At 35.5% G+C, this 23532-nt stretch overlaps 1 protein-coding gene and 1 long non-coding RNA gene across 2 annotated transcripts in view; one reads left to right on the forward strand and one right to left on the reverse strand.

The window, feature by feature from the left end:
• LOC125673829 (uncharacterized) overlaps positions 1–23532 on the reverse strand; it is a 109750-nt gene that overhangs the window by 82033 nt on the left and 4185 nt on the right. The window contains exons 2-10 of the mRNA XM_048910662.2: positions 20871–21010; positions 10972–12027; positions 7507–7561; positions 6714–6935; positions 5215–5328; positions 4307–4462; positions 1902–2251; positions 1565–1757; positions 25–160 (exon numbers count right to left, since the gene is read on the reverse strand). Of these exons, the coding sequence (XP_048766619.2) occupies positions 25–160; positions 1565–1757; positions 1902–2251; positions 4307–4462; positions 5215–5328; positions 6714–6935; positions 7507–7561; positions 10972–12027; positions 20871–21010 (2422 nt within the window). The remainder of the gene's footprint in view (positions 1–24; positions 161–1564; positions 1758–1901; positions 2252–4306; positions 4463–5214; positions 5329–6713; positions 6936–7506; positions 7562–10971; positions 12028–20870; positions 21011–23532) is intronic.
• On the forward strand, positions 13059–14607 carry LOC125673846 (uncharacterized). Its single transcript, XR_007369800.2, has 3 exons — positions 13059–13471; positions 13588–13800; positions 14395–14607. It is a non-coding gene; the product is annotated as an uncharacterized LOC125673846 (long non-coding RNA).

The following is a 23532-nucleotide window of genomic DNA, read 5'->3' on the forward strand; positions in this document are numbered from 1 at the left end:
ACAATTTACAGCCCCATTCCTTACCCCACAGTCGGCACAAACTTGAGTTTGTCAGTATGTGACAGTAGGACAGCACTGATGTTTTGTTGTCTACTTGCTGTCAGGTGGCCCAAGACCGGTACAGCCCTCCAGCCATCTCCCTGATCATACTCCCAGGTACCTGTTCACAACAATTGATTGTAATATGGCTTTGATAAACACCAAAGTACTAAAAAGTCGGGCTCAGTATGTTAATGTCATATCTTGATAATGCAGAGTTCACAGGATCAGTATATGCAACTTTCCACAGAGATTGTAAGCTCGATCTGAGAATGAAGAATCAGAAATAAATTCCTTTCTTCCAAAAATATGGTGTGAAATGAAGTCGTACTTTTTTATCTGACTGATTGATGTTTGAAATTGATTTACTTGATGACCATGGGTATGCCATAGGGGAGAGTGTTGATATTTCATACAGCAAACAGCATTATATCTTGCGTTACAATAGTTATTTGTTCTAAATTTAAACTAATTTCCGAACTTAATTGATATATTTACAAAATGGAAAACACCTAATATTATGCGCATGTGTTACCCAGCTCTGATTGGTTGATTGAAATACATGACCTTCACCTACATTGCAGTTCAAGACCCTGGCATCCATTTTGTTTGATTGCTAAAATCAAGTCCCGTTGAGACCAAGTTTTCTGGTAAAAGTTACCGATATAATTAAAGAATTATAAACAAAATAAAAAACACTACCAAAAATAAAAAATCATCTAATGTGCAAAAACGAAAGCATAAAATGCCATTGAACCACGAAATAAACGGCAACAACCGAATTTCCTAACTGTCCGAAATTATAACACCATGTGTCTGAAATAACAACACCACCGTCCGAAGTTACAACCTTCTACCTAACTGGGTTAAAGTGTTAATATGTGGCATAAATGGCAGGGGAAAATCCGAAGAAACCCGAGAGCACAATTTAGAATGTTCATTGAATCAACCGATATACAATATGCCTAGGTTCAGTGGTTAGATGATGAGCATTTCCGAAATACATCAAATACTGTCCAAAATATCAACACTCTCCCCTACATATATATATCATGTTAGTTCATTAACAGCCTCAGACTTTGGAAACCTTTGGGTTGAATGGTTGAATATTGTTTAACGTATGTCCCTCTTGAGAATATTTCACTCATATGGGGACATCACTACTGCCGGTGAAGGGCTGCAAAATTTAGGCCTATGCTCGGCGCTTATGGCCTTTGAGCAGGGAGGGATCTTTATCGTGCCACACCTGCTGTGACACGGGACCTCAGTTTTTGTGGTCTCATCCAAAGGACCGTCCCATTTAGTTGCCTCATATGACAAGCAAGGGGGTACTGAGGACCTATTCTAACCCAGATCCCCACGGAAACCCTTGGGGGTTCCATTTTTTAGTGGTTTCTTTGCTCCCATGAGTTAGAGAGTGGCAACCCACAAACTTAGATATACATACCTGTCTTTAATACATTACATTTATTCAGATTACAACTGGCTGATAAAATCTTTATTTTGCATAAGTTGTTAATTTTACCAAGTTCATGTGAGACTGCCCCCAGCAGAGCTAATCCCATACTGTCCCCATCCTCATCCAGAAAGACTAGATCACTGATCCCTCCTGCTGTAAACTCACGGCTGCCAGAGTATGGCTGTACAAGGACTGATGACAAGATATCCAAAGTTTTCTCAGGTGAGATCAGGTACGGGGCATTATTGACAGCCAATACCTGAAGAGCACAAAATTTTCATCATAAACACCTCGTATGTAGAATATCTTTCATAGTCTTGTACACATTATATTCATACACAGTATATTTAATACTATGTTAAATTTGTAACACTACAATGAAAGCCAAATCAAACATAATCACCTGTAGAGTAAACATAAACTGGTCCCCAGTATTTGGACTCAAAATAAAATGGATGTCACCACTGAAAGTTGAATGTATTTTGACATGGAGGGGCATTGATCTCTCATCATAACCTTTGAAATCTAACATCAAGCCCCTGGAGGCAGCTCTCCTCCAGTGAGATCTATCATCTGAAGCTGTTACAATGGCAGCCACCGGCAAGCCATGGAGATCCAGAGGAACCTGATACAGAGAGACGTGTAAGGGGAAGACAACTCTGTCTGCCATTGACTGCAGACCTTCCTGGTAGATCTCAAACACTGTCCTTGTGGACAATACTTCTTTTTGACTAGGAGTCTCTGGTGCTTCATCTGTTTAAATAAATACATATAAAACTCTTCCTTAACAATGCCTACATTCCATACATTTTTAAAATGAAAAGCTACATTTGCAATGATTGAGCAATCCAAGTGCATATAATACATTACACACACAAATTATCATATTTACAGTAGCATGGCTAAGTGTAATATTATAAGTAAATCTCAGAGAAGTTCAGAATGTTTAGACCAATGGGGCAGAATTTCCATAACGGTAGATGTAATAAATCTTGGCATGGCATAGCCAGTCCTACTGTCAGCTGACAATACTTGAGCTACATGTACCTAATAATTTAATTTTCATTCAATATCACATGGGAGTTTGGAAACTTATCACAAGTAATTGGACATCTCATCATATTTAACAACCATCTTGTTTGTTTAATGCATCTGTCTTGATTCCTTTCGGGGGTGATTTTTTATTGCATGAATCCCAAACGATAAAGGGCCGAAAATTTTTGAAGTTATGCATGTACACCTACAAATTCTTAGTATAAATAATGCTTTTGCTTGAACTTGAAAATACTAAAATGATAATTCATGGGGGAGGGGGGTTGGATCGAGGTATTCATAAACTGAGACTAGCTGCCTCATTTTTTTTGCACAATTGTACCAATGTTCGTCCTTCGCTACATGTACATGTACATTTGTATATGAAGTCAATTCATTACAGCAAGCTCTTATATTCTTCTCTCATTCAGAACAACTCCCCTCACTTTTTTAATAAAAACAATTATGTTCTATAACAATAACAAGAGGCCCATGGGCCACATCACTCACCTTAGTTACATTGGCCCATATTTAAAGACTTTCCCTATATATTCGCATGTAAAACTTTGATCTCTATTGTGAACACAACCTATCCCCGGGGGCCATGATTTTTACAAACTTCAATCTCCACTATGTCAGGAAGCTTTCATGTAAATGTAAACTTCTTCGGCCCAATGGTTCTTGAGAAGAAGATTTTTTACAGATTTTCTCGATATATTTGTACATGTATGTAAAACTTACATTTTCCCTAAAAGTATATATTTGTATGTAAAACTTTGATCCCCTATTGTGGCCCCATCCTACCCCCGTTTGAACCCCCATGTTAAATGTTTGTCACAGACCATGTTATTTGTTCATATACAAAGTCTAAGATTTTCATATTTTTAGACAAGTCTGATTTCACATTCATGATTATCATTAGCAGTTTCAGATCAATGCTTAAGGCTATATAATCCTAGCAAAATATAAAATTTAGAGTAGGGCAAACATGCATGGCCCCTGTGAAATACCAGAGGTGGGATAAGGTGTCTATAGGAGGAGTAAGCATCCCCTGCTGACTGGTCACACCCTGTCTTACCTTAAGCCCTCTATCTTGATCACATAAAGAGAGTGATTATGTAGTCACAAATATAACACATTGATGTAAATGTAGATATCACAAATTCGAAGTATCAATTTTTTCATTATTTTCATTGAAATACATGTAAAACATTTTCCCACCATATTCTTATTTGGAATATATACCTTCAACTATATCGTCATATTTTAAAATTTACATTTGGATATTAAGTATAGCATATATGCACCGTACCTTAATTTGTACATTATTCTGTTTGCTCAAAGGGTTTACATAAAACATATTCAATAGCCTGTATTTGAATTCAGCTACATGTACATTTTCATAAAACATTTCATGAATAAATGCATTTACATACTTACATATACATATTTCCTCCCAAACTACTAGTTTTTCCAAATGAAATATATTTTCCATTTGAGTTTTTTTAAACTTTTGAAGCAAAAGGGTCAAATTATTTTTACATGTTTTGTCATTAACATTACAAAGAAATTATCCTCTGGAATTCTATTATATGTAAAACAGTGCTTTGTTGGATTTTTTAAAAACTAAATTTCATTCAAAATCTAAAATTTCAATATGCTGATATAACCCGTCATAATACATGAGCTGTCACTCAAAACTGTTAAAGTAAATGAATATTTAAGATCAAGTCTAACCTTTATGTTATTTGGATTTGGGAAAATATTAGTCATTACCTGAAATGTTGACTAGAAACACCCGGTCCCACTCATCAAGCACCCAAAGAGTGTTACCCTCCATAATTGACATGGAGGTCATCCCCATAGAAACTGTTGGAGTCAGACTCTCAGGAACAGCCACAATTCCTATGTGATACTGGTAACCCATAGCAACTACAATTAGATAAACATACATTATAGTATTGACAAGAATACAATACACAGTGCACTGTCCCAAACATATATTGGTTATTTTCATAATATCTGCATCCTTGTACATCGGTACATATCTTTAAAACAATCTTACAAACTGTCATTGATTATTTCAATTAACTTTTAAAAATCATTGTTTGTAATGTGGAACATTAAACCAGGATAAAATATCAAAATAAAAAAAAAATCTGAACTTTTAATCTTTTAATGTTAAAAATCCTCCTTCATCAACTGATTTTGAGTGCCAGTTTCAAGTACAAATAACTTAATCCATTGAGCCACAATTAATCTATCAACTTGATCATTATGTAATTTTAATGTGAAGACCATCTCAGAATCATTTCAATATGTATTAATAAAATTTGTTCAAAAACAAAGATTTACAAGACTGCTACAAAGCCACATTAGCATTCCCTCACATTTAGTAAACATATTATCTGTAAATGTGACAACATATTCCTAATAACACATTTGATGGATTTATAATGTTGGCATTGCCCACTCACAGGTCACTATCAACAATTAAGTTACTACACTATATAATCCGAGGCAAATTAATAAAACGAGAGAGCCCCCCCCCCCCCCCCCCCCCCCCCCCCCCCACACACACACATACACACAAACATTCTTATCTCTAGGCTGCAAATGATTTTTTTTTCAAAATTAAAAGAAACCTATTTTAACATAAAAGCAACCACATCAGTGATCTTTACTGTCAGGGGGCAGGGAAAGCAGCCTGCAGGTGACCACGCCCTTCTCCTGTCCATTAGTGGTAACTGTGATCAACTCGGACACACTCACATCCTTCTCATCCAGCACTGCTCTTCCTTCAATAAAAACAACACCAGATTCAATGTAAAATTATACATAACTAATACACATCAAGCTCTCCCTTCAAGAAAAACGATGCATATTCAATGTAAAATTATACATAATTTACACATAAGGAAATAAATCTATATAATTTAATTCTTATTGTATCCTGGAAGTTGTCTCTGATTGGTCAAATTCCAATTGAGGAACACAAGTTATTTTTGTATAACCTGGTTTGGTCAGCTGGTTTGGTATGGGGACACACACCCTTGACAACCAGAGCCGAAACTTTTTTTTCTCTCTCTCTAAATTTACATTGCAGCACTGTTTTCAGCCTTCTATGGAATAGAAAGTCAATGTGTACGATAAGTTTCTTCGGTTTGATACAGATATTGTTTTCTTGTTGTCAATAATAGCATCTACTTGTACGCAAATCACTGTTGTAAAACATCTTTCTCTGTATGATGGTCGAATAACAGATTAAAACAAAGATATTATATTCGAATTAATGATTTACCAAGTAAGCATTGCCCTGTTCATTTTGAAATACATTTCTCACTAGGGGAAAGGGGGGGGGGGGGGTTCATTGCTTGATCCACCTTTCAACAAAGCAAACAAAAATTCATATGTCATATTTTATCACATGACATCAGTCACATTGACATGTGGATCGCAATTTGTCATATATATATATATTTTCTTGTGTTGGATTTACTATTTGCGACAACCTTGCATGCAATGGTAAGTTTTCATGTAGTAGAAGTTTTCACAGAGTTAAAACCCACATATTCTCACATTTTTGGGGTAGGCCTAAGCAATGCAATTTCCCGTATTTTCTCAATCTGTCAGAGATGAGTTACTTCAAAGTCGATCTCTATCTCTGAAGGTCAGCAAAATACGCATTGCATGCATAGTCTACACATATTTTCTATCATGACAAACTTCACCTTCAATACAATATTTTGATAAATAGGCTAGGCTCCGTAGAACTAAAATTAAAGATGGGGACCTTCACAGCTAAACCATTTGTCGTTGTTGCTAAGTGAATCATTGCACGGCTCAGTTGACTTGTATTTTTCCGAGTTTATGTACATTTTGATAAATGAAAGTTAGGATCTTTGTCTCTTACATTAAATCATAATCGCGGATTATAAAGTGTAAAACTGTCCCAAACCAGGTTATACTCATATAACTTAATGCCCAAGAATTAAAGTCATTCCTTAAATAATTCAATGCCACAATTGTACTGTAGAGCAATAAAATCTGAGGTTTGATGATTACTTTTATGTTTTATCATGAAATCACTGAAAATTATACCAAACAATAACTAGGATAAATGAATAATGGATAACTGATCAGACAGACTAGATACTGTCACTGATTTACTGATGCAACAAACCTGCATAAAAGTGCACTCCCGTGTTTCTGTCACAGCTGAGTTTGGTGGTCAACTGTTCTGACTGTCTGAGTTGCCTTCCCTCTATCATTGGCCCCAAGTAATCTAACAGTCTGAATTGTACATTGTCATACAAAGTTACTGCTTTGTCTACCAATAAGAGTCGGTCACCAGCCGGGGTTGGAGAATTAGTTGACAAAGGAAGTGATGTTGAGAGTGCCTGGTCTGTCATAAAATATTTAATAATGATTAATGTCTAATCAAACAAACAAAAAACAACATCACAAATAACAAGGTGAGAAAACTAGTGCAAATGAAATAAAAGTAGAATATAATATATGTGCTTTAAATTTGTTTTCTTGAATCAATTGTGAAGATAATTGAATTACATTAGTTTTTAAGGATTTTCATTATTCTTTAATTTATGTCTGTGGAAAAAGCTGAGTATTAACTGAGACACTTTTCCAAGGGAGATAACTGGTGAAAGGTCAATATACATGAAAGTGAAACTTGATCGTATTCTGTAAATCATTATTACAAAGGTTCACACTAAAATCTCAATCTGTAAGTTCTCATTATAAAGGTATACACTAAAATTCTGGTTATCATCTAAAAGAACATCAGGAAAAGAACAAAAACTAGTTACAGATTATAAATTCAAAGGGCATGCAATAACTTCAGTGGAAGTAGGTCAATACTAACTATGAGAGAATGAAAGAATGACAGATGAAATGGGGTAACTCTATACATCCATACCATTTCTTGGCAGGGGCATGAATATGTAAAGAAGTGGTACCTTCAGTTCCAGAACATGTCTCCACCTCACAGCGACCTGATGCAAGGCAGAAAACCTGACAAAAAAGCAAGCCCCAGTATTAAGAGCTAAAACACACAATGTATATACAGTTTAACTAAACAATCACATTTAACATACGTTGTCAAAAAAAAAAAAAAAAAACAGTAACCAGGAAGCATGACTCTACTTCCCCTATCCCCCTTGGTTCAAAAGATATCCAAGGCTAAAGTTTTTGAAAAGTAGGTCAAGGTCACCAGGTCACAAGTTTTGGTACCAAATGAAAAGCCTAGTCATGCGCAACTTATATGTGAAATATCAAGAGATAGCCATGGTTACAGTTTTTAAGAAGTAAATTAAAGTCCAAGGTCAAGGACACCAGGTCACAAATATAACATCTGGTAATGAGAAATCTATTATATATGAAATATCAAACCCCTTGGTTCAAAGATATTACCTTAAATAGTTCAGGAGAATATTGAATAGGTTAAGTTTTCTTAAAACTAGATCAAACTCCAAGGTCAAGATCATAAGATTAACAAAAAACTTTAATACCAAGAAAATGGTCTTGTCACAAGGAATGCACTTATAAAATATGACAACCCTAACACACATCATTCAAAAGTTATGAACAAGGTTAAAGTTTCTGATAAGGTTTTGAAATTTGGGCCAAACCCCAAGGTCAACATCATGGTATGAAATGTAAGGTCTTGCCATAGGGAATCTGTTTACAAAATATGAAAGCACTAGCTTACATAGTTCATGAGATATTGTCTAGATTAAGGTTTTTTAAAAGTAGGTCAAACTCCAAGGTCAAGGTCACAAGGTTATAAACTTGGACACCAAAAGAAAAATCTTGTCAAAATGCACATATACATGTAAGATATGAAAGCCTTATCACCCACCTTTCATTATTTTTGAGCAAGGTTAAAGTTTCAGGTACAGATAGACAGGATAAAAAAACCAACTCCCCCCAACTTTAGTAACAGGGGCATGGAAAAAAAAAACCTTGAATCCACACAACCTAAGAATGTCTGTAATTTGATATGATTTAGTGTGTCACTTAAAAAAAAATTTGTTTTAATCAATTTTATGTATATTCCCATATAAAACTTTGATCTTCTATTGTGGCCCAGAGTGAATGTAAGTGTTCTGATATTTTAAACAAACTTATTGATATCAATGACTTAATAAAAGAGGATTACATCAAGTACAAGTCTGAGTTGCAGACCAAAATTAACACATAAGGGGGATTTTCTGCGGTTGTCCATTTTTTTCAGAATTTTGTGGATAGGAAAAATCTGCAAACATTACAATCGCAATATATATATATATATATATATATATATATATATATATATATATATATATATATATACATACATGCATATAGGTACATAGGCATATAGGTATAATGCAACCACAAAAATTGAAAGCGCAGAATATAATTTGTTAGCATTTTTAGATAAAATTGCAAAATTTTCAGCAGAAAATACCCTTAATGTAAAAGACTTAAAAGTTACTATAAATGCAGATGATGGCAATGAATTTTTGATACAAAATATTATCTTTTTTTCAATAAAGGATACATATAGAAATCATATAATATTTTGTTTAATTCTTGACAGCTGACGTCTTCAACTAATTGTATGTGGTCAATATTTTGTAAATCCATGAACCTGAGATCTATCCACAGGTCATTGCTGTTAAGAGGTCACTTTATGTATTTCCAAAAGGTGACTGCTTCATACAGAGTTTACTTTTGACAATAAGTAAAAAAAAAATAATAAATATTGAAATCACATTGGCTTTGAAATTGATAATGTTCCCAAATATATGATTTATGTAATATGTAAACTGCATTCTCATGCCTCGTTCACACGGATGCGCATTAAATTTTACTTCGCATCAAATTTGATGCGAAGTAAAATAATGCGCATTAAATTAATTCGAATTAAATAGCGTTCACACGGCAGTAATATTTAATGCGAAGTAAACTAATGCGCATTAAATTCGTATGCATATCTATTAAAGGGTGCGCGAAATAAATTAAAGAATAGACTATGTTATTGAAATTTATTTTTATAGATATTTTAATGAATATTGTGTAGATACAGGATTCTTTGTTCTAAATGCTATATACATGTAGTATACTACATGTTTACAATTTACATGCTGATCTACACATAAGGAGTTTTGTCGTGTTTATTTATATGTTCTCAAGAAATTACTTGTTATTTCCTCTGACGACCAGCATTCAATCTAGACAATTTATTGTTTCTTCATAGGCCCAATTTTAAAACTTCGTAACATCTTTTTCACCATTCCGCTGACTACTGTTGTGACGTAATTTTTAATTACTAATACGTATTATAAGTCTACTATGACGTCATATGGTATAAAAAATTAACAATGAGCGGCATATTTGTTTTAAAAAATGTAAAAAAGAAAATTATATCATTATTATTTTAAAACATTTTCGTCGTATTTAAAAACAATTCCTTCCACATGCATTACTCAGTATGCCTATGCAGAGCACAGATTTACGTCTGACATTATCTAATGACATGCTGTTTGTACATGTTTTTAGTGATTATTATCATTTTGCTTAGTTTTTCGTACAAAACTGACATTAATATATATAGTTGACCATGGGTATGATGCATGTGACCCAAATTTGCCATTACGCATGCGTGTACATTTAATGCGAATTAGCTTTGCTTAGCGTTCACACGAGTTAATGCGAAGTAATTTAATTCGCATTAAATCGCGACGTCAATTTTAATTCGAAGTAAACTAATGCGCATTAAAATCTCCGTGTGAACGCGGTTCAGATTTAATTCGCATTAACTTACGTTTAATGCGAATTAAATTCTTCGTGTGAACGAGGCATCAATCTTAATATCAGGCATATGTTGATCACTTTCTGCACCAGTTGCAACTTTCCATGCTCACACTAATGACAGCAAACAAGTACTCTGATTGGATTATCAACATTTAATCTGCCAATCATAATACACTGTACAATTTGTATAGTATGTAATCTTATTTTTCAATTCCAAATTTATGATAGGTCCTTCATGTATTGTTTGGTATTACAATGCCTGTATCGTAAAGTGTATCTTAATGAGAAATACTGCTATCAGTATGATCTCCCCTTTGAAAAGGATGTTACCCAACCTTCATCTAAGGAATTTTGAATCCCTTTACCTATATAAGGATGCTTAATGGCAAGTTTGTTTGAAATTGGCCCTTTGGTTCTGGGGAAGAGTTTACAGATGGACAGACAAAGAGACAGACACCCAGACAACATGTGATCAGTCAACTTAGCTCAATTGAGCTTATAGCTCAGGTGAGCTAAACAGCAATCATAAAGAATCTGATATGCATAATGAACTTACATTAGTACCACCTGTACAAATCAGACTACTGTAGAAATCATTCTTACACTCCCAATCAGCCACTTACCTGCCCCTCTCTACAGGAACCTCCACTGGAGGGTACAGTTGTAGTGGTACTGGGTGGTTCCACTGTCCCACATTCTCCATGTTTAGACAAGCACCTGTTCTGTTGGAGACAGAAGTATTCATCCTGTCCACATTTGTGAGTTGTTGTCCCTTCCCAGTTCTCACACTTCTCCCCACTTGGTATGCACCTGTCAACAGTCACACAGTACACCTCTCCCGGCACATCACAGCTTCTGTAGATGTCCTTGTTGTCATCACACAGCCCTACCTTTGATACACACCTGTTTCTTTGCAGACAGAAATATTCATTTGCCCCACATTTTGTGTGCATTTCTGTATCTGGGGTGGGTGTAGATTGCTCACCTTCACACCCTCCCGAGATGGTGACACATCTGCCCTGCTGCAGACAGAAATATTCATTTGCCCCACATTTTGTGTGCATTTCTGTATCTGGAGTGGGTGTAGATTGCTCACCTTCACATCCTCCCGAGATGGCGACACATCTGCCTTGCTGCAAACAGAAATATTCATTTGCCCCACATTTTGTGTGCATTTCTGTATCTGGAGTGGGTGTAGATTGCTCACCTTCACATCCTCCCGAGATGGCAACACATCTGCCTTGCTGCAAACAGAAATATTCATTTGCCCCACATTTTGTGTGCATTTCTGTATCTGGGGTGGGTGTAGATTGCTCACCTTCACACCCTCCCAAGATGGCGACACATCTGCCTTGCTGCAGACAGAAGTATTCATTGTTGTCACATTTTGTTTTGACTGGTTCCAAATCTTGCTCATTTTCTGTTCCACATCCTTCCTTGGGAAGACATTTTCCAGAAGCTAGACAGAAAACTTCATTCTCTCTGCATTTTCCCTGGACAATCATTCTACTATCTTTATCTCTCTCATTACAGTTGCTTTGCCGGGGCACACATGCCTCCCTAAGCAGACAGAATACTTCATCTTCCTTACAGCGAGATGCTGTGGGTCTAATGGTTGGATCTGGGAAAGAGCACCCACCATCTTTTTCAACACACTGTCCTGATGCCAAACAAAATACCTGACAACAAATAAGCAAATTTTTCTGTTTGTCATTAAAAAAAAACTCTGCTTTTTCATTGAATAATACATTTTCTGATATATAAGCAATGTGATGCACAAGTGACTTGACATAAAACGCATACCCTTTTATACTCATAAAAATAACAAGTTTTGTTACAAATCTAAACACTAGCAGGGATAAATGTTTCGCTTGTTTAGATCATTTCTGCTTAATAACCTTAGACAAATATAGAACCATGCTTCCCTTGTAATCTGATACTTAACATGCAAACATACTATTGATTTAACCAGTCCTTGGCTATATCATACCACAGCTAGTTGATGTACTTATATAAGCTTAGTGGTGGATCCAGAAATTTCTGAATGGGAAGTGTAGAAAAAGACTGGGGTTGGGGAGGGGGGCTGTCTTGGGGCCTCAGTGGGTCCAGGACAGAGCCCTGGTGGATGCCCCTGACGTTACTTATTCAAAACAAAATAAAACATATATTCACTGGATCTGCCACAGAAGCTTGACTTTTATAAAATTACACTGCAGGAAAGTTCAATTTTTAAAAATGATCATGCACTTCCAAACTGCTTTTAATGACAGGGAATTTGCATGATATGACAGGGAATTTGCATGGTGTATGTTATTTATCATTCATCATTGTTAACTACCTCTTAAGGCAGCATGGTTGTTGTAAAATTACATGCTTTACAAATATATACAACCTAATTCAAAGTTAAAAAACCAATTTTTGATAGTCATAAGCAAGTTATAGCTTGATCTTAAAAAGACACTCACTTATTGCACAAAAAGCATGAAATGACAATTTTAATACAACTTTTTCCAGTCTTGTTGCTTGTATGAACATTGCAAAAATAATACATAAATTCTAAAGTTACTAAGAAAATTCTAATTTCATCACAAACATTGATACTTTTTGACAGCCAATACAAACAAGAGGCCCAAAGGCCTTATAGGTCACCTGAGTATTAGTTAAAAGTATCAATAGTGCCAAGGGCTATGAAATCCTGCTCTGCATATCTAAGCTTAAAGGTCAACTGAAACGATTTTCAAAGTTCGTTTTTCAAATAAATTCCGTAAGAAAATACCATTCCTTAAATGTTTTCACATAAGAATAATTTTTGTTTCGATCATCCAGGTAGATACGACATCGTTAATTTCAACCCGGTAAATTTTATTGTATGAGTTATCTGCCCTTTAGGCGAACCTGATATTTCAATATGGCGGCACGATATGAAAATCATTCGGAAGATTGTATTCCTGAAATAGATATATCGCTTAGTGTTAATGTGCAGCCCTGCCAATACGAACCAGTTGTACAGCGAGACGCATCCCCACTAGTGGAAAACGATAGTTATTCAGAAAACAGCGAGGATCAATCGGACGAATGCCCTTCACCTGTTCACCATCTGATATGCGAGGTCGATATGCAATGGTTTGTTAATTTAGGCTAATTATTTATATGAGACTTTTAATGAAAACGAAACGATTACTCAAAGCTCAGAAGTGTCAGCATGTATTTCTAAGACTAGTTTTCTATTATTCTAACAGGTGATCATATAGGCTAGTAATGGCATCGCAATGCCCTCAAGAAGGGAGTCCAAATGTTGCAGTGCATAGGATTGAAGAGGTGGGCGTGTCCTGCATCACAGATCACGAAGGTTTTGTTGTGGCAAACTGTCTCAACAGATTGGTTATAGGAACAGCTTATTATGAATGCATACAAAATATTGGTCCCTTGGAGGAGGGGGAATTGATTCACAAGTATGTATTTTGTTATGATTACTCAAAGTTAATATTGGGGGGGGGGGGGGGGGGGGGGGGGGCACTCGGTCTCCTGATTCACTATGACACGGCCATAGTCATAGTCATTAATGAAGCATTGTAAAATAAATGTCTAGATACTATTAAATACCAATGTTCTTTAATATTTTCTAGATTGAAATTGCTAATTTATTTAAGTATTTCAAATAATTTAATGCAAATTAGTAGATAAAAATGAAAATAAGTATGTCAATGGTCAATGGGGCAGGCACTCGGTCTCCTGATTCACTATGAGCCATAGTCATAATGAACCTCTCCTATTTCAATATCTAAACCCACTGAATTGTTGACCCTTTTATGCACTTCCTTTCAAATAAACATAAAATGTGCCTCAATCAGTTTCTTATGTTTTATCTTTACCCATTCTACTGTCTAACCATGTGTACATTTTATATCAATTTTAAATCAGAAATTAATTCCTGAAAAATCATTCATATTTAAAGTAACCCCCCCCCCCCCAATTTTTTTTTTTGGTTAGATGAAAGTCATCAATTATATTTGACATTTTAAAATTCTTCATAATTTTTTTAACAGATTTTACAGACATCATGCATATTGGAGATCTGGTAGTAGCTTGGGAAAAACAATTGGAAAGTTCTTCTATCCTGCGTTGTGACTATGATAAGAAATCATTCCATCACAACAGTACTGTGGATTTAAATACCCTTTGGTATTAATTTAAATGTGTGATAAATTCTTAATGCATTTTTCATAAGTGATATAAATAAATATAAACAAGTAAACATAGTTTGATGTTCAGTTTTTATATTGTACATAATATATATCACCAATTTACATATATGTAATTTGGGTTAAATCCAAAAGGTCTACAGGTCCCAGTCACCTGAGTTTGACACATGTTGGTAAGAATTTGTGATCGGGGCAGGAGAATTACCAACAACATCCATTATATTAACTTCCTGGAGTTTCTGTAGGAGCCAAACTGATCACTTCCTGCATCAATTCAAAGGCTTAATCTGAAATATAACAAAACGTTACAATTCAATAAACATGTACTTATTGTCTAGTATTATGAATATCCACTCACATACATACTAATTATGTGGGTCAATTTAAAAAATGTACATATTTGAGGTGAAGAAAAACAAAAAAATTCAAATGTCGCAGAAAATTAATTTTCATATTAATGAAGCATTGTAAAATAAATGTCTAGATACTATTAAATACCAATGTTCTTTAATATTTTCTAGATTGAAATTGCTAATTTATTCAAGTATTTCAAATAATTTAATGCAAATTAGTAGATAAAAATGAAAATAAGTATGTCAATGGTCAAAATTGACCTACATGTAAAATTTGTACATGTATTCCGTTTCTTTTTCCAACAACTGGATTTATTTAATGATACAAGTTTAATTTTCCATCTCATAATTATAAGAATATTATCAAAACTATGGTTGTAAGAAATATTCATTTATCAATTTCACAATTTATCTATTTAGTAAATTGTAAAATTGCTTCTTGGGGGGGGGGGGGGGGGGGTCTGTAACTTGGGAAATTTGCATAGTATCAGCATGGATAAATAAATATATGCTCTGCATTTAATTAATCAAATGTGGATCATGTGTACTTAGTCATGTTGCATGTATATCATAAAGCTGATTAAGTATACTCGACTAGTGATATTTTTATTGTACTACTACTTGTGTAGATTTTTCTATACCTATTTCTGGATTTTATATTAATTATTGTACTTCAGAGAAAACTCAGTACAAATATGTGTCCTATATTTACTTGTTTTAAAATCATTTACCTTTATGGCATAAAAATAATGAATTTTAGAAAAATTTACAATTTTTTCATCTTTGACACTATTGAGTTTGTATTCAAATTTAGTAACAGTATCGAGAGTAACATCATGGACAAAGTGTAAAAAATCTAAAGGGCATGAGTGTAGAACACAAGTGAAAAAATATTCAGATTTTATACAAAGTTACTTAACATGCATATTGGCTATGATTCTAATTTACACATTTGCAAAAGTTCACTTCAATCTAGAATAATATTCATAGATATTTACTTGATATCCTTCACCTAACTTGTATACATATGTATGTACATGTATATTACATGAACAATTGAACATTCAAAGTATCCATTAAATTTACACCAATGTGTAATATTTTTGAAAACAAATTTGATAATACAATTCATGTCATTTTGTGGCTCTAGTACAAATCTTGCAATTATTCCATATGTGGTTTGTGTAGTCATTTCATAAGTGTTTGTCCCATTCATGATTTAATCATTTTGAATGGCAGGATCATATGACATTGAATGGAATTGGTTGTTTTTGTTGATTGTCTTGGAATTGGGTGGTGGGGGAAGAATGATTCGGACATTGTCATCAACTTCTAACTCATATAAACTAATATAAACAAATGAATGAAAGTAAACTTCAGTTATGAATGACTTGTGTGACTGCATGAAGGGGGGGGGGGGGGTAATAAAAATAAGCTTCAGTATGAAATAATTGTGTGACGGGTGGGGGTAGAGGATATTCGTATAGAGAACAAATAAATCGTGTCATACTATATCAATGTCAATAAAAAAGCCAATATCATTTACATCAAAACTTACGTTCTTTTCTCCACAGCTCTGGAAGTTTTGTTTATGAAGGGGAAAGTCCAAATCTGTTTTCCGTTTTCGGCCCTTTCAGGTCTTTGTAGCTACGTGTAGCGGTTTGTAATCAAAGAGAATTGGGATTGGCTTTTTCTTTCATTGCATTCTTGAGTGTTCCATGCAAAGACCATGCCATGGACAGCTGATGGACGGCTTATTATGTAGGCCTAACAGTCCTCAATAGAGTGCTTCGACGGCCAATAATTAATCCATTGTTTTTAATTTCCCCACCCAAATTCCGCAATTTTTTGTGTGTGTAGGGAAACTAAACATTGTTACTCTGTCTATATTAAACCTTACAGTCAGGAACCGCACAAAACACCATATTTACTCGTTGTTTACCGGACGTCACCTGCTGATTAGCGTCTTTAGTTTCAATATGGCGGGTTCGTGTAAAGGGGCATAACTCCCGCAATATTTTCTGCTCTGACACAGGTGCGCTATCTTTATCCGCGCGTATCGCGGATATATGACCAAAATGAACCGAACAAACCCGAACAATCATTTTATACGATCTAAATGAAGCAAATACATACTTAATATGGAAAAAGTTATATTTCGTTTCAGTTGACCTTTAATTCTAATATTTAGCCACAGTATAACACAAGATGTGTTCTTAAAACTTAAATGCCCTCAAAAGTGCCTATACTGATGAAAGGCTTTACATAATATATGTAACATTCACATGATATGACTAATGGACCTGTCCTAGTCAAAACCCTGGGGTTGCAAAATTCACAATTTTCGTGGCACATCCTTTCCTCCTTTTCCTAAGTAAGCAGTTAGTTATTATACTGTAACAGCAAACATAAAGAAGTCTTTCAAATAATAAAGACAATAATCACTATAATAATTTTGGCCCCACCCTGCAATCAAAACCATTACCCCCTGGGATCATGAAATTTAAAATTTTACTAAATGTTTTAAGTTTTGGCCCCATCCTGGGGTCAGAACCTCTACCCCAGGGATCATAAAATTTAAAATTTAGGTAAGGTCAACTTACTCCTTCTAAATATCTATTTAGTTTCAATTGAGTATCAAGAGCATTAATTCAGAAGATATCATCTTTAAGTTTTGGCATCACCCTGGGGTCAGAACCTCTACCCAAGGGATCATAAAATTTACAATTTTTGTAGAGGCCTTAATTCTTACTCTACATCACTGACAATGCATTTGGTTTTTCTTACACATGTGTGGTTGTAGAGAAGAAGATTTTTGAAAATTGGTCAATTTTTGGCAGTTCTTGCCCCACCCTTAAGGTCCCAGGGGTGCTGGAGACCTGAAATTTTCAATCTATGTCCCCCTTATCCCAAAGACGCTTCCTTCTAAATTTGAAAAGAATTGGAATAGTAGTTATCAAGAAGAAATTAAAAATGTTCAATTGTTAATGCATGATGGATGACGCATGATGACGGACGACAACCAATAATGCAATGGGTCACCTGAGTTTACTAAGGTGACCTAAAAGCTTGAGTCTCCTCCTTTCAGTGTTCAGGTACATGCACACAGAAGCTCATATTGCAGCATAGCGTCCAGTGAGAATATATACATGTATCTCAAGAAATCAGAACAGTTCTAAGGATAAAAGTTACCACCAACGGTACATAATACGCCTGTGAAAAGCTAATATAGGGTGGGTTTTTTTACACCATGATTTGTAGATCTTGGCTTCAGGTAGTATCAGCGATCATCAGAGTGTGACATACTTTTTTGCATTGTAAAAACAGACAAATCATGTACTCTCTATGTAATATTTTCACTTGGCATAAGGTGTATGTGTACTAAGTTTGATGGTCCTAGCCCCAATGTTTCAGTTTGTATCCTGCTACTACGACCTTGAATTTTGACCTTGAGAAACAATAGGCATCCTCAACTTGGTATAAGGTGTATGTGTACCAAGTTTGGAGGTCTTAGCCCCAACAGTTCAGTCTGTATACTGCCTACAAGGTTTTTCTACTAAGTGATACTGCGACCTTGACCTTCAAAAATAATATGCATCTTCCTCTCATCATGGTGATCAAATGTATCATTAAAGTTGTAATATGATGAATCTTACAATTCGGTTTGCATCCTGCCTACAAGGTTTTCCTACTAAGTAATACTGCAACCTTGACCTTTGACCTTCAAAAATAAAGGCATAAGGAGTATGTGTACCGAGTTTGACAGTCCTAGCCTAATAGTTCAATCTGTATTCTGCCTACAAGGTTTACCTATTAACTGATACTACGACCTTAACCTTTGACCTTGAAAAATGATAAGCATCTTCCTCTCATCATGGTGATCAAATGTACCAAGTTTCAAGATTATGGTCTGTATCCTGCCTTCAAGGTTTTCCTACTAAGTAATACGACTTTGAACTTTGACTTCTGACCTTGAAAATAATAGGAATTTTTCTCTCATCGTGGTGATCAACTATACTAAATTGTAATATCCTGGAGCTTACAGTTCGGTCTGTATCCTACTTACAAAGTTTTCCTACTAAGTAACACTACGACCTTGACCTTTGACCTCTGATTTTGAAACACAATAGACATCTTCCTCTTAAAGTTGTCAAATCCTGGAGCTTAATTATGGTTCGGTCTGTATCCTGCCCACAAGGTCCAGACAGACGGACGGATGATGCCATACCATAATACATCCCGTCTTTGACGGGCATATAAAAAGCAAACAGAGGGTAGATCCAGGATTTTCACAAATTTTCAGAAAATTTGGTAATCTAAATAGGGTGAGATAAAACTCAGACATGAAGTAAAATTTCCTGGGAGATCAGTATGACCATTAAATAAAAAAGAGCTAGGCCAGATACAGGTGACAATTAAATCTCAACCTGTAAAATATTTTTTTCAGATTACTTTCTACTAAAACTGCATTTTTTGACTAAATAAAGTTTTCAATTTCAATATATTATTGTACATATCCTCCACTTTCCATCCGTATCAGTCTGAGATGAGCATGAAGAAACCTTTGAATTCTGGATGACCTTCGAAGTGAAGCTGAGAACAAATTTATAATGCATTCATATTGTTAAAGATTTCATATGATTTCTATCATTTTACTGATAAAAAAAAAGCCAATACACACAATGAAGATGTGAAAAATGAGTGTCTCTCTAAGATTTAGTTTCAACACTTCACTTTTTTCATAATTTAAGTCACTCAACTAAACTACATCATTGAGGTGAATATATTCATTATCACAATTATAATGTTTAATTTATTTGGGCTTGACAGTTTTCAGTTGCTGGGTGGACTGAACAATCTGACAGCCCACTATATCCAGCTGAAAATCATCTTGAGCAGTGAATTTAGCATGATTAGTTTGTATAATGCTTGTAAAGTCAAACAAAATTGTGGTAATTGTTTGATAAAAATGCTAATTCTAATAGAACGTGAACATTCTAGTATAGATTTTAGAATCACAATTAGAATACATATTGATCACTTAAAATCTTAAAGTTTTGTGTGTGTACTTACGGTCCTTGGGGGACACACTCTTGCTGTAGACAATAAGCTTTAAAGTTTTGTGTGTGTACTTACGGTCCTTGGGGGACACACTCTTGCTGTAGACAATAAGCTTTAAAGTTTTGTGTGTGTACTTACAGTCGCTGGGGGGACATAGTTCGGCTGTAGACAGTAAGCTTTAAAGTTTTGTGTGAACTTATGGTCGCTGGGGGACATAGTCCGGCTGTAGACTGTGAGTAAGCATTAAAGGTTTGTGTGTACTTACGGTCGCTGGGGGACATAGTCCGGCTGTAGACTGTGAGTAAGCTTTAAAGTTTTGTGTGTACTTACGGTCACTGGGGGACATAGTCCGGCTGTAGACTGTGAGTAAGCTTTAAAGTTCTGTGTGTACTTACGGTCGCTGGGGGACATAGTCCGACTGTAGACTGTGAGTAAGCTTTAAAGGTTTGTGTGTACTTACGGTCGCTGGGGGACATAGTCCGGCTGTAGACTGTGAGTAAGCTTTAAAGGTTTGTGTGTACTTACGGTCGCTGGGGGACATAGTCCGGCTGTAGACTGTGAGTAAGCTTTAAAGTTTTGTGTGTACTTACGGTCACTGGGGGACATAGTCCGGCTGTAGACTGTGAGTAAGCTTTAAAGGTTTGTGTGTACTTACGGTCGCTGGGGGACATAGTCCGGCTGTAGACTGTGAGTAAGCTTTAAAGGTTTGTGTGTACTTACGGTCGCTGGGGACATAGTCCGGCTGTAGACTGTGAGTAAGCTTTAAAGTTTTGTGTGTACTTACAGTCGCTGGGGGACATAGTCCGGCTGTAGACGGTAAGCTTTAAAGGTTTGTGTGTACTTACGGTCGCTGGGGGACATAGTCCGGCTGTAGACGGTAAGCTTTAAAGTTTTGTGTGTACTTACAGTTCCTGGAGGACACACTCTTGCTGTAGACAATAAGCTGGGTATGGATGTTATGAAGCTTGATGGGGTGGTCAAAACCTCAGTGAATCCTGCTACACCCCTCCATCCCCCCACAACCATCAACACAGCCAAGAACACCGCTGAAATGTTAAAAGACAACTGGTTGTTATTGATATTAAAAGCTTGCTAAAACCACAGAGTTCACAGTCCATTAACCTGTCAAACTAACGGCAAATGCAGTACTATTTACAATGAACGAACATTTTCTGGAGAGATTAGATTAAGAGCTGCGGCCATATCCTCATTAATATAACATAAGTTTTAGAACTTGTGATTTATCCAAATTACAAGGACTATTTAAGATCTCACCTTGTGCAGTGATTTCAGCTAAGGCCTGTTTAACAGTTTTAACATATTATGTCTGTTTAATACATTTGGTTTTGACCACAGACTGAGAAATGACATCAGATTCATAGATCAAAGCTAAAACCAGGGATGTGACTGAATTCCTCAGAAACCAGAGGAAAACTAACCCCCATTCCCAATGCTGAAAACCAGGTGTTTTTCCCAAAATGATGCCTAAAAATTCCCAAATGATGGATGTTTTTATGAGAATATGCCATGAGGGGCCATCGAACCTCAGTGTCACTCTGTTGCAAAAAAATTTTGACAGTTTTTTCTCTGCCATGCAATTAAAGACCGGAAATTAAAGCTTGTTTAAGCCACATTGATAATAATCAAAGTATCAAATGGTTAACTTTTTACTTGTTTTTCTTAATACTTATTTGTAATGAAACAAATTTCCCAATTCAATCAAATATCGCTATTTTCCCCAAACTTGAAGGCCCTGGCCCCTGGGTTCAAGGAGTAAAAAAATCCTTGGATGCAGTCATTTATTAATATTTATATTACAAATCGCATTTTCCTCTATGAACCATCCAATTTCAGTGCGTGGCACAATGCGTTCATATTGACTATGAATGGATTGTGAACTACTGTTTAAAGCATACGACTGAGAAAGCGTAATGATTTGAAAAAATACAACATGTGTTACAAAGATCTCGCAAGTCACACCTCAGATTAAGATTGTGAACTTATGTGGATTATCATCCCAATATTGCGGTCTCCTAGCTACCTCCTAAATACTGTGCACCATGCAATGTCGATAAAAGGCAGGGCGAGACGAAGTGTGACATCATGTCTATGTGTTGACGTACGTCACAATACGACTGTGACAGAGGCTAGGAGTTATTTTTATGCAACAAAATAGATCGAAGCGATGTAAACCAACGGTGATTTAATAAATGAATATAAATATAAGAAATGAATAAATAGCACTTTAGAGTTGTTCATGGTCAATATGAACGGATTTGGATTTGAGGCATTTAATTCTCCCTGTGAATCGCTGGTGTGATTCACAGAATTTGCCTCAAATCCAAATCTGTTCATATAACTGACCATGAACAGCTCAAAAGTGTTGTTCATTTCTTAAATAAATGTATTAATACCTATATTTCAAAACTAACATGCACAAATATTCCTTTGTTGCAATACTAAGTTGGTATTCATGTCTGTCATTTTATTCAAATAAATTTTCTCTTTAAAAATTGAGTTAAAATATAGTTAAACCACACCGAACGTATACTTAATTACTAATGTATTGAAACGTTTGGCCCAAATTCCATAAATAATTTATTGTTCAGCCAATTGTATGAAAACCAGACTGAGTTCTAGTCGAACAAAACCAGGGATGTGACTGAATTCCTCAGAAACCAGAGGAAAACTGGTCAAAAAAGGGAGGAAAACACCTCACCCTACTTGGGGAAAATATAATTTTCTGCCACTTCAGGATTTCCTCTGAAAAGAGGAAAAATCACACCCCTGCAAAACAAACACTAGCTGTTGGCGTTTCGGCAGTTGACCTGTCCTGATCTTGGTTTAGGCAAATTTTCCTAATAGTGATATGATTATATGAACTTGTAATGGGGAGAGGTAGGAAAATGTGAGAGGCAGGGGGTCTGGTAATCTCGGCTGAATACTTCGTCTACCGTATAGAAATTGGACACTTAGGTGACATGACCGTTCGCTTCAAATAAGTGATATGATTGTTAAATCTAACTTTCTATCACTATTAATGCAGCATTGCTTACCGATCCCAAATTAAAAACAGTCACTATTTCGTGGCGTGATATGCTTATCTCCTGATATTGAAGAGTTCCTATAGTGTATTTGATGGACACCTAAAATAGTCCAGTCCTTCTAGCCAAAAATATAGCGTAACTTCAAACTAATTTCAACAGAAATGTATTTGTTTTCAAACGATGAATTAAGGGGCGTATATTAAAAATCGGGAAAGGCAGGGAAAATAGTGTCTGTTTTCATACTTAGAGGCTAGACGGTAAGCAATGCAATATTAATATACTTACAGAGAGCTATAGTTTACCGATTGTTAGGCCATTCATGACACACTGATTTTGACTACGGATTACTCTGTTTACCTGATCAAAACATAGGACTCATGGCGGATGTGACCGGTCGACAGGGGATGCTTACTCTTCCTATATGGAGCGCCAAATTAACATAAACTCAAATAATTGAAGATATCTTCAATTATTTGAAGATATCATCAATTCATTTGATGCTCGCAACAATTGAATTAAAG

Source organism: Ostrea edulis, chromosome 3, assembly GCF_947568905.1.
Source record: "Ostrea edulis chromosome 3, xbOstEdul1.1, whole genome shotgun sequence".
Lineage (NCBI taxonomy): Eukaryota > Metazoa > Mollusca > Bivalvia > Ostreida > Ostreidae > Ostrea > Ostrea edulis.